This window comes from Tachysurus fulvidraco, chromosome 17 (assembly GCF_022655615.1).
Source record: "Tachysurus fulvidraco isolate hzauxx_2018 chromosome 17, HZAU_PFXX_2.0, whole genome shotgun sequence".
NCBI lineage: Eukaryota > Metazoa > Chordata > Actinopteri > Siluriformes > Bagridae > Tachysurus > Tachysurus fulvidraco.
In genome coordinates, this window is record NC_062534.1 from 5377225 (window position 1) to 5389959 (window position 12735).

Below are 12735 nucleotides of genomic sequence, written 5' to 3' on the forward strand. Positions count from 1 at the left end.
TCAAAACAGGGGTGGAACCCATTTGGGTTAGGGTAGTGATTGTTTTGGTGATTTCAAATGTCAACATTGGCTTTCAAACAACAAAGACCACACCTTTAAACACAGGTTTAGTTTAATAAGAGGAAATAAATAACCATCATAATCTCTGCCATACATCTGCTTAAACAGTTGCAGGTATGGAATATTAGTCAACATCTTCTGACCAATTAGAGCTAGGAATTATAACACTGCGTTATAATACAAAAAGTAAGCATTATTAGTTAAAGCCTGCGTGTCAGCTGAATCTGGGAAAAACATTTTTTGAGGAAGATATTTATGAAGCCTTGGAAAGCTGCTGCTCATTTAAAAATAATAAATAAATAGATAGATAGATAGATAGATAGATAGATAGATAGATAGATAGATAGATAGTTGACTGCTGATCATCGTGTCACTGTCGCTTTGACAAATACCACTGATTTCAATCACATGCAGCAAAACAGCAGAATAAGAGCTTTTTATTCTCTGTAATAACCCCATCCGTTCAGCACGGGAAGTTTAAATTGGCTTGTAGAAGACAACAGGGAGGAAAACCAGAGAGCCATCTGTCACTGCGAGCTCTGGGGGGGCACGGCGGAGCCTGGCGTCTGCCCAAAAATACGCGACACGTGCCAAAAAAAGAAGATCCGCAAGTCAGCAGAAAATCAGAAAGCCGTGTTCGGGTTTCTTAAACGGGATTAAATATTTAAGAGGTTACGTTTGATCACGAAGCGAAGAGCATGTAGGAAACTTTCTCTGTTCTACACTTGATTTAGCGGCAGAGATAATGAAAATCTGGCATGATGATTATAGCGATAAACAGAAACTACGACGTACTGTAGTAACCAGCTGCCACAATGACCTAGAAATTAGCCTGTAATTTTAGATACAGTTGTAACTGCAAGCTTGTGGGTCAATATACATAAGTTCAGAGCAGAATCAACTCTGCTTATGTTTAATATGTAAATTAGCTGGCATGTCTACTGGAGTCGGCATGTTGACATCGAGGCTTCGTGACAAGTTACAATTACAATCTACAAAAAACAAAAGGGAACTTATAACAAATCCAGATTTATTCAAAGGCTATTAATTCAAATGTGTTTAGATTGCTCAAACAATGAGTCCACTGTTAACAGTTTACAATTTATCATTTATAAAGTGCTAGTGCAAAAATGCAGAACTCTTTATAATGACCTTAAAAGTTTTTAATTAATTAACAGCAACTATAATAAAAATTCAAATCACAGCGCTGTTCGAACGTCTATTCCGATTAGGGCTGTCATTTTTCAACCCGATATTCGAACGTGACGTGAAAATTTCAAGCTTTAATTTGCCCATACGACTAATAACATGCAGCCTGAGCACTTTAGCCAGCTTTTAAGTTTGCTGATCAGCATCTGATCCAGCAGCAAGCATCCTAAATGTTTTGAATGAACTCATGACCTATTAGTAAATTAAGCTAAAGATACAAAAATGGAAGATAATGGCAAGCGGTGGAGCCGATTCGAGCAGGCATGTACATTTACGGCATTTAGCGGACACCCTTATCCAGAGTGACTTACAACTGAGCAACTGAGGGTTATTTATGGGCCTTGCTCAGGGGCCCAGCAGTGGCAGCTTAGTGGAACTGGGGTTCGAACCCATGACCTTCCCGATCAGTAGCCCAACACCTTAACCACTGAGCTACCACATCCCACATTACGAACCGACGTCGTCTAAAAAGCAGTGTGTGGAAGTATTTTTGGTTCTACACTGTAGATGGTCGAAGACTTACAAATCTTCAGTCTCAGCTGTTGACTACCACCCCGACGAAGCACAGACGAGTGGAGCAGCGCCACATCCAAACTCATACGGTTATTCAGTGACATTGACATACAGCGTGTTAATAAAATACTGAAAAATATGGCTATGTGGCATTTTCTTTTTTAAGGGGGAATATTTGAACACATTTGAAAAAAAATCGCATGATATATAAACATGATTGCCTTAATTCTGATTGGTCAGTGTTGATACACTTTCCATAATAGCGGCACCGACAATACTGTAGCTTTAAAACAAATTATGGGTCAAACAAATCTGATTATGTAAGAGTTACCATAGATCTCCTGTCTGGTCAAGAAAAAAAATGCTATGATGTCAGTTATGTGTAAGTGATAAAACATATCAAATATATACACAAATATAAACACAGTAAAAGATTCCTCTACCTTTTCGTGGATCTCCTGGGTGGACTGAGCGTCGCAAAAGGCCACCGTGGCCACGTCCTTCAGGATAGGCATCTCTACCGTGCAGTCCCGGCCGTCCAGCAGCGCCACCAGAGGACGAGGGTGCATGGGCCCGTTCATTATAGGAGGCCTAATGCCTGCACAGAGAGATGTGGAACTTGAGTTATTTCTTTTTCCTCACTGTGGTTCCAAGTGCTACCGTGCAGCGCTGTAGGCAGAGATGTCGCTCCTGTGCATGCAGTTTCGAATACTGCGACTTTTTCAAGAGTTCAGTTGTGCTGAATTCAAAAGACATCCGAATCTTAGGTCTAAATAAAGTTTAATAAATCTCGTAATAATGCAACGAATGCTCGAGACGTCTTCGAGTCTGTCGTTTCTGTGGCATGCGATATGCACCGAAATGTCTCGATTACAGCAAACGGACTTGTATAGAACGAACGGCTCACCACCCCCGTTATGCAAGGATCAATTCCACTTTGTGGTAAAATGAATCATGGCAATACAAGCCGCAGCTTGGAAATTGAGGCCACCCCACGCTCCGGCATTAAAGCCTCAAAGAAAAAAAAAAAAAGGAGGAAAAAAAAGAAGGAAAAAAAGGAGCAAGACATCTCAATGACTCGGCTAAAGATACCAACACTAAAGGAAAGTCAATAAGAGAAAAAACTTCCACAATACTGATCAATGTCTATGTGCTCTCAGTGAGCACAAATGGAGTCAACACCAACGTCTATTTCTGTACAGATTCGAGCACTTAATGAGTATTTCTCTCTCAATCTCGGGAGAATTTATATCTGATGAACACTACATTAGCCTGTTCTTTGCCAAGGGACTTGTTTTGTTAAATATTTGAAGAAATCTAATTAATCATCACAACTGTCATAGACTTACAGATAATTCATTTATGATTTACACAAATTATTCTTGTTACACAACAGTAATAAATTCTTTGCAATTACTAAATTTTATGGTAGAAAATTCCTTTAATTGTGACATTATTATTATTATTATTATTATTATTATTATTATTATTATTAATGCTTTACACCCTAAAAAAACAGTAGAAAATAAAAGAAAATAGACTAATAATAAATGCAATTTCTAATGACAGTGAAGACAAAAATTATAACCCAAAAACGTACAAGGATTAAAGAGATACGAAAGTAAAATTCCAGTGAAATTTCAGTTCATTGGGGATTTGTTCTATATCTTTCTATATCTTAACAAAAGGCTTCTTCAGCACTCTTTTTGTTTCCTCATAATCTGACCAAAAAAGGTTGCCTGTGGGCTAAACAAAATAAGGAAGCATAATCATACAGCCACCAGGCCATTATACAAGTAGAAGGAATATAAAATGCAAAAATAAGTTTAAACAACGGCTCTTCTGCGGACCTTAAAACAGCACGTGGCAGAACTGTTTCTGTGCAAGAAGTTCAGAAAAATGAAGAAGAAAAAAACGCTTAAACGATAGACAAAAACATTAACACTCAAGGTTAGTCTCACAGGGAAGATTGCCAAAATAAAACAAACCCTGTGGAATAAATTCTGTACTTGACCTCCAGTGAGATATTCACATATCTCTGGGACAAACCCGAAAAAGGTTCGTCGCTGACAAAATGCTGCTACCAATTACAGCACACATAACCGAGCATGCTGGGTCATTTTCTCACTTGTCACACTTGCGCTTCCTGAACATATTGCGACGCAGATGCATCCTGAAGTGGCCTGTGACACGGACACAAAATATTCAGATTCTTATTCTAACCATACGGTTATCACCCAAAGAAAGTCTGGGATAACGAGGAAGCAGGTCACCTTCACGAGCGTATCAGACGAACTCCACATCCATCTGTCTACTGATCGGTGTAAAGATTTTTATCTGATCATTTCCTGTTTGCCTACAACAAATAATTCCAGACGTGACAAATGGTTGGTTCTGAAAACGGTTACTTGGCACAATTACGATCAACTATTTGCGAAGAAATCAGGTTGGAAAATTTGTTCATTTCAGAACATTTTTTTTCACTAAATACACAAAATACCTTAAATACTCAAAATCACATACCACATCACTGTTGAATTTGTGTTGATTAAGATTCTATAGCAGCAGTTGTGATAGTTGTCAGTTGATACAGATCACAGGTTTCTATTAATTCACTAATTCCACAATGTTATCGTTTATATATTAACAGCTCGTTCACTTATATGGGAGTCTCAAAATTTATATTACATTACATTTATGCCATTTAGCAGACACCCTTATCCAGAGTGACCTACCTTTATCTCAATTATACAGCTGAGCAACTGAGGGCCTTGCTCAGGGGCCAAGGAAGGGCAGATGGACGACCTTCCGATCAGTAGTCCAACACGTTAACCACTGAGATACAACTACTGAGTCTTTTTTTTATCAAAATCACAACTAAAAATAATAGTAATAATAATAATAATATATTTAACTATATAGTCAATTATACGTATTAATTCCAAGTACTTGCACTGTGGTTCAGCACAAAATCTCAATAAGGCATCTCGCATATTGTGCTCGTACAGACCCTTCGGGTAGGATGAAGGTTTGATATCTATAGAATATTTTATACACACACACACACACACACACACACACACTGCAGGGTAAAAGTTCATGTTTGCATTGTGTGCTGAGGATTAACGTCAGTAAATGCCACCATTCTTGTTTGTTCCCTAATCTGATAACAGAAGCTGATAACGTCCAGATAAACACACAGATGATGTATGTTAAAAACGAGGAGAGAAAAATAAATAATAACACGCCTCAGGTACTCTTCAGTCTGTCTGCTGTGTTTGTCATATTGTTCTAGTTTCCCACCTTTCTAGGACAATGTGTTTGTTGTTAGACAGGCGACAATAATGACTCCATGTACTATACAATAATTCATTTCTGAACAACATCTAAGCTCATAAAAAGGCTCAGTTTATATGGTGTTTATATTGGACACATTTATAGTTGTGACTTTCCACTAGACAAGAATTTGGAGAATGTTTCTTCTATGGAGTTTTAAAAAAAAAAAACACCACAAAGAAACTTTTTTGATAGTGTACATATATAGGCAATGAATATGTATTGAAATAATTGTGAATATTAAACATAATTCAATGGAAATCACCCTGATGATGTGTGTATGTGAGTGCATGTTTCCCTGTATTCCCTCCTCACACATTTAAAAATACTTAAAATAAACAAATGAAGGTTCCTAAAAAATAAATATTTCATTTCAATTAAAAAGCAGTACAATATACCTTAACCTGACACTCCACCATCTGAACCAGAGTCAGCTGTGTTGTTCCGTAAGGTAGGACATTAAAAAAGCAAAACTCTCTGGAAATAACAGTGAAAAATGTGTTGTATGACATCACAGGTATTTCACTAGTGACTGCAATATGTACCTCTGTGACTTGGACATGCCTGATCCATGCACACTGTATCTAATCTGGCGTGTGCAGACATGACGTGACTGTTTTTCCCAAAATCTCTCTCTCACACACACACACACACACACACACACATACTATCCCGTGCCTCCTTAGTCATACAGTTACCAGTTACCTTTATTTTTCTACCCAGGTCTAAGGACCGCTCATAAACCTTTAGTTGCTCATGTTGTGTGAAGTCTAGCAGTGTCTAGCTTTCCAGACTAACAGCTTCCTCCTCCCACCCAAACCGTTCAATTTTCAGATAAAAAAAACAAACTGCCAGCATGATATAAGCGTACCTAATCTGTGTCATGCATGCAATCAGACCAAATAAGGACTAGCCAGAACGATGAGTAACGTTAACTCTGTGCTGATACAGTGTTCTTTTGAACCTTTTAGGGTTTCTGCACAAAGGATCGTTTAAACAGGTGAATCGCACACATGTGCAAAACAAATCATGGAAAGAAACGTGGCTGTAGTGTGGATCTGTGTGACTGGGTCAGAGTACTTCATTCTTGACCCCCAGGGATGCGTGTTGGGTCCGTTTGAATTAGCTACTTCATAGAGATGAGATATCTTCTACCCCGGCCATCCGGGGCAATAATGCAAACGGTCGCTGCTTGCTGTTGGGCAAAACCCACAACCCACCCCTTGGTTAAACACGTGAGAACCTTCTCACACGACCCTAAATGAGGTTTGGCTTTGAAAGAATATGTGATACAACAAAGTGAAAAGATGTCAGAAGGCTGTTATTTAAATGAGGTTGATTCTAATATTTATAATAGTGTAGAGAATAAATATTAAAATTAGGTGATTTTTGATGTGTGGCCGCATTTAATGCATAATAAAAACATGCCTTAAGCTCTTCCTGTTCTGGCTGGTTTTAAACCCTAAATTTCCTCCTTCGAGGGAAGAGAAAAAGTCAAGGCCTGGATTGGAAGCCACATTTCCACTGTACAACATGGGAGGACTCCCGAATGTGAGAGAGGCACCGTGTCCTTGCCAAAACCCTCTGATTTTCCACGCAGGAGGAGACAGACGGCGTGGAACAAGAGAAAACCTCACACTGCGCGCGCGCGCGTGCGCGCGCACTCTCTCTCTCACACACACACACACCAAAACGCTTTACAAAAAAAACATGCTGCATTGTGCTCAGGATGAATGGTTAGCGTGAAAGATAATAGGAGCGAGAGACGGACAAACAGAACAGACGAAAGGGGAAAAAGCATAAGCGAAAGGAGGTGGGAAGTCAAGGGGACACACACACACACACACACACACAGCTTTACCGCTCAACGCCCAAATAATCGCCGCGCGCGCATATATCACGCGCTTTACAACCGCTTCACATGCGGGCAAAAAAATCCGACACGATTTACCTACCTAAAGGCAGGCCTTTGTTCAGCAAGTGTGAGCTCCCCATCGTGTAAGGTCCGAACGAATAACCCCTTCAACGAAACATTCACCAAATCCTCAGCATATGGCGGCTACCTCAAATTTTCTTATTCCCTTTTTCCCCCTCCGTCTCCGCTGTAGTGTACGCTGCACACGCGCGCGTGCAAGCACGAGCATATGCGCACGCTCGCCCCACCACACACACACACACACACACTCTCTCTCTCTCTCTCCCCTTGCTCCCTCACTTTCTATTTCAATGCACACATACAGAATGGCAGCGCAAGTGTCAGTGTGTGTGTGTGAGTGAGTGAGAGAGAGAGAGAGAGAGAGAGATGGCTGCAAGAAAGAGGGAAGAGGAATATGGGGTGGAGTCTTTCTGCTCGCGCAAAATTGATCTTTTGTTTCCTGAGAAGAAAAAAAAAGGAGGAGGAAAAAAATGGAAATTTTGGGGAACAACTACAGGGCAAAGACAGAGGAAAGTACCTATTAAGCTTCTACTCTAAAACCTAATTAATGGCCTCAAATCTATTTAGAAGCACACTATATCTATTTAACCCACTCACCGTCCACATTAATAGGAACACCTCAGTGAATAGTGACTCAGTGACACAATCATGTGGCTGCAGCAGCAGTGCATTAAGTGCACACTGCACACTAAGTGGATATTATAGGTGAAAGATGCATATTAATAATACAAACTATAAATGTACTGTTCTCGGAACAAAAAAAAAAGCTTTTCTCAGTATAGAGAAGTAAATTACAGTTTTGACAACGAGACCTGGGTGACAACAGAGGGAAATAACATACATACATAATAGTCTGAAGAAGAAGAAGAAAAAGAAGAAGAAGAAGAAGAAGAAGAAGAAGAAGAAGAAGAAGAAGAAGAAGAAGAAGCCATGTTAGTGGCATGTCCATGTTTAACTCCTGTGTTTTGGATGCTACTCTTGGTGACAGGGAAATAATTTACAAAAGTCTAAAATATGTCGATCGATTGGGCTTTCCATTTTTTATCCAAAACAATAACAAGATAAATCTAATGTCGATAAAAACATTTGAAGTTTGGTTTACACATTTTGTCAGACAAAAAAAAAATCATACAACATAATAGAATTCTTTGGTTGTCGGGCAACATCAGTGGTTTAGGACACATAATGTGTGCTACAGACACTAAGTGGAAAAGGTGAACCATAAACAGTGCATGCTAGAGGGCTGAACGATGTCCTTATTACCGCAAACTCACTCTGAACAACGCTTCTGTTTATCTGATTCACTGCATAGACCCAGGTCATGCTGACTGATCTCATTCTCTAATGCACAGTCAGTAATATGATCTGGCCAATATTGTCTTTGGATTACCTCATACAGGGTAACAAGTAATATTGCAATTGAACAAAAGACAGTAATGACTGTGAAAATCTAGCTACAATCAACTACTAAAATTGTCTGTAATCTAATAATTTACCATGTCAAATGGTACTTAAGTTAAATAGAATATCGCCAACGAGTTGTAATAAACACATTAAAAAAAAGTCAGTATGACAAAACTGACAGCACTTCTTTGACCGCACTTTTGGTATTGTGTACAAAAATGGGCTATGTTCCATTCAATATTTTCTTGAGCCCTTCATCACTTTCATCTGTTTGCAGTACAAAACCTCAATTAATTCCACGTGCGACTAGATTTTTCCAAGTGCAGAAATCTTTAAATGCAGAAAAGTTCTCCTATGATATTTGATGTGCGTTCAGCAAGATGACTCCCTCTTTTCCTCACATTTATTCTGCAACATCTCTAACTGTCAGTGGTGTGATGATGGGATGCTATTTATACTACAGAACGCGGATAGCTGCTAAATTTCCTGGCTAACGAGCCAACCTGGAGAGCTGAGCAAATGAGGCATGTGTGCTGTTTTGCAGAAGCCAAGGTAGGTTGCCAAGATTTCTTTATTTTAATTCAATTTTTTTTTTTTTACTTCACCGAGCCCCACCCTACACAGGGCCTTGCACCATGTTGGTTTTACTCAACAAAAAGACAGTGTATACCATGTTTTTGTCATGGTGTCACTTGGAAAATTTGGGTACGCAGTTTTCCAAGTTAGTTCAGAGATAGTCTCCTGACTGAATAAAGCAAGATCTTTTTTTTCCTACACAGAACTCAAAAATCAGAAATGTCCATTTCCATGTTAAATTACTGTGAAATAAAATGTTTAATTTCTGATCAGTAAAGAAATTTAATTTGCATTAATTTAGTTTGTGAGGTCACAACCAGCCGCCAATCTGATATGCAAACGATCCTAACTAATCATGTCAGATTACTTGCAAATGGAAAATAATTTAAGAATGACCTGGTACTTTAAAAGTCGTGGTGCGCAAGTAGCAGGCAGCCTGGATCCAAAAGGGTTCTATTCATGTTTTCAGCCCAACTGTTTTGAGGAATGCAGTGTTGTGACAGAACTGCTAGCAGATGTCTTCACTGACATCTTCAACATTTCCCTTAGCAGCACCGTCATTCTAACATGCCTCAAAATCACTGACTATTATCCCATCGCATTCACACACACCCATTGTGATAAACTGCCTCAAGTGGCTTGTCGTGAGGCACATCAAGACCCTTCACTGGACTTGACTTGATCCATGGCAACATACTGTATGGATATGCTATAATAATAAAATAATAATAAAAATAATGATGCAATTTTGCATTTTTGACTGTTAAACTGAGACATTTATTTAACGTCTTCACTGATATTTAAAAATGAGGAAGAAAATAAATCCAATAAAAATAACTAATAAATTCGGCACAAACATTTGCACCTGAAATCAGAGTGTGTGATGTTTTTTTTTTTCAAATATAGAAAGATATTACTGAAAAATGGATTGTATTTGATAATCACAATATTGATGTTATATTCGACTTTCATGGTTCAATATTCAGCTAGCTGTTTAGGAAGGTAGGAGGATATAGAGGGTGCTTTTAAATTCACAGATTCATGACTATTCCTATAGGTAAAGATTCAGGCTATTTTATAGCTGTACAAAATAATATCCTACACAGTAAGTAAGAGATTAAACTGAGATATGTTAAATATGGGACTAGTTTTATTTAGGTCACTACTTGAAATATATTCCAATATTTAAAATATGTTCCAAACAGCAGTTCAATTACAAGCCAAGTATCAAGCATATAAATTGTACAGCCAGGAATGACAATATGCTATTGTGGAATGGAACAAGAGAAACAGGAGGGAAAAAAACAACGAGTAAGGAGAGAAGAAGCCCCAGAGAAAAAAAGATTAAACTGTCTGTGGCATGCACGGCTGCTGCCTCGCTGACACACAAATGCGCGCATACACACACATACACACACACACATATACAGAGCAGCGTGGAGAATTGTTAAACTCAACCCTCCCTCTTGTAATAAATTCTGTGTGACCGCACACCTCCTATTCAACTCCACTTGTAACAAATACAGAGCCTGTGGTTATGAGGCAGTTGTGCTAAAAATGACGCTGTGGTCCACCATTACAGTAAAGCCCATTTTATTAAAACGATCCCCACGGCAGAAAACCTATACTAACAGCCAATGTTGTCATTTCCTGAAATGATCCTTCTCCTTATTTTGAAGTCCAGCCTCTGATTTGAGGTTTTGAGAGAACTCCTCTTCAGCATGACCTTTGGACAATGTTCCATAGCTAAAGATCTTACCCCAGACGTTAATGATGACTAAATGTGAAACCAGAAAGAGTGAACAGAAGTAAACAGTAAGTTAGGGAATATTCGCCCACGATACTACATCAATCATGTTTGCTGTTGTTTGGCCTCGTTTATGGTATATGCACGATGGTGAGACTATTTCAGATGACTGTAGGCTTTCCATGATCTGTGGATGAATTTCTGAACGAGGCGTGTCGCAGATTTGCATTGTTGACTTCGGTATGATCATTTTAATTCATCCAAAAAATAAATAATACACTAAAATATAACTCTGTCTCTTAAGCTCTGCATGGAACAATATGACTAATGTTCCTTACACCAAAATAAAATCCTTTATAATTAACTGAAGATTTCATTACTTTTTAGCTATGATTTCATTACTTTATTTTGGTACGAGACACAGACTCGAGTTGTACTCTGTTTTCATAGCTGTTAACTCCCACACTCAGTCTGTGTGGATTTTAGGTTGAGTTGTGCTACTGTGAGGATATGTTGTTCTACAGAGACCACAAAATACTTTTGTAATGCTTGAGCCTGTTCTAGATCATCCCTCAGATGTCACTCCACGATTTGTAGTTATACTGAGAACAAAACATCCCACGCTTGTAGTTTATATCTTAGTTTAGAAATATCTCCTGAGTAGACATGACTCTCTTTGGCACAAATCAAACATAGCGGATATACGAACGCTGCATACATGTCATTTTTGGAATAACTTTTCCTTTACGTTCTTCATATAGGTCATGGTTGTGTCTTATCTACAGAGCGTTGGTGCGTATGCAGGATTTTATTCCAATTAAGTAAGAAATAATAAGATGTGATGAAAATCTGAACCTCTGCCAGCTGTTGCCAGACAATACTCAGCACCCCCTGACTGAACCCCCCCTCCTCAATATCCCCTGACTCAGCCCCCCCACTCAACATCCCCTGACTCAACACCCACTTTGACTCAACACCCTGACAACTCACTTTCATTTCGAGGGCACTTTAAGAATCACAGAGATTTAATTTAGTAATATGAGCACTATTTTCACCCTGTACTTTATTCATCCTATATTAAGTTATTTGACTAAAATTAAGGACATCTAATGTCCATCTACCATAAATGATGATTAAAATTCCACACACATTAAATGTTTGTTTGTTTTTTACACCTAACACTTCCCTCAAATGCGGTGGGTTTAGATAGAAAGCCAGCAGACATAAAACCAGTCCCTTCTAACTGCCTCTCCCTGCCTGTGGGGAAAACAAGAAAAGCCTGTGTCAGTGCACATGAAACGCCAGCTGGCTACAGCACACAGGAAGTATGAGGGGGGAAAGGGGGCAAAAACAATCACAAACCTTGCATTCCGCCCGCTTTCGGAGCCTCACTCAGTCCCTCGGCGTGCCGGATTCGGGTATCCGTTGCAGAAAAACACTGACCAATCACAATCGAGGGAATGAGTACCAACCAATCAGTGATGAGCTGCTTTTGGGAACGCGCCAATCGGCTGACCTTTCGCTGTAACTGCTGTTCCAAACGACTACCTATTTCCTACTTAGTGTACACTATTGAACGCATTAAAATAGTGACTTTTACCAATGTATTGTGCACTGCACACTTAAAACGGCGTGATTTAGGATTTAACCATTCTCAGTTTCATGAGGGAGGGGTCACAGAAAAAAACGAAATCTGAGCACGTGGGGACGGAGAGGCACAAGTGGGGGAGGGGGCAAGTGGGGGGGGGAGGGGGCAAGTGGGGGGGGGGCGTGGGGAGGTGCCGTGGGGGGTTTCACCAGGGATGAACAGAAAAGGAGGTGGAATGGACAAACTAACACGAGATGTTTTTGCTGGCTGAGGATGAAAGATGAAATGACTTGTAATGGGTAATAAGAGTGTTTCAGTAAAAAACTTTTCCATCAGTTTTGAAACATTTCTTATCACAGGGAGTGT

At 39.3% G+C, this 12735-nt stretch overlaps 1 protein-coding gene across 4 annotated transcripts in view; it reads right to left on the bottom strand.

The window, feature by feature from the left end:
- Positions 1 to 12317, bottom strand: part of ctbp1 (C-terminal binding protein 1) — a 23722-nt gene extending 11405 nt beyond the window's left edge. Inside the window, exons 1-3 of one of the 4 annotated variants that reach the window (XM_027154708.2) lie at positions 12144 to 12207; positions 11968 to 12038; positions 2226 to 2380 (exon numbers count right to left, since the gene is read on the bottom strand). In XM_027154708.2, coding sequence (XP_027010509.1) covers positions 2226 to 2363 — 138 coding nt within the window. In that variant the 5' untranslated portion in view covers positions 2364 to 2380; positions 11968 to 12038; positions 12144 to 12207. Of the gene's footprint in view, positions 1 to 2225; positions 2381 to 5516; positions 5702 to 7073; positions 7409 to 11967; positions 12039 to 12143 lie in introns of those variants that run through there. The other 3 variants (XM_027154710.2, XM_027154707.2, XM_027154709.2) reach the window with 3 other exon arrangements.
- Positions 12318 to 12735: the final 418 nt, after the last annotated feature.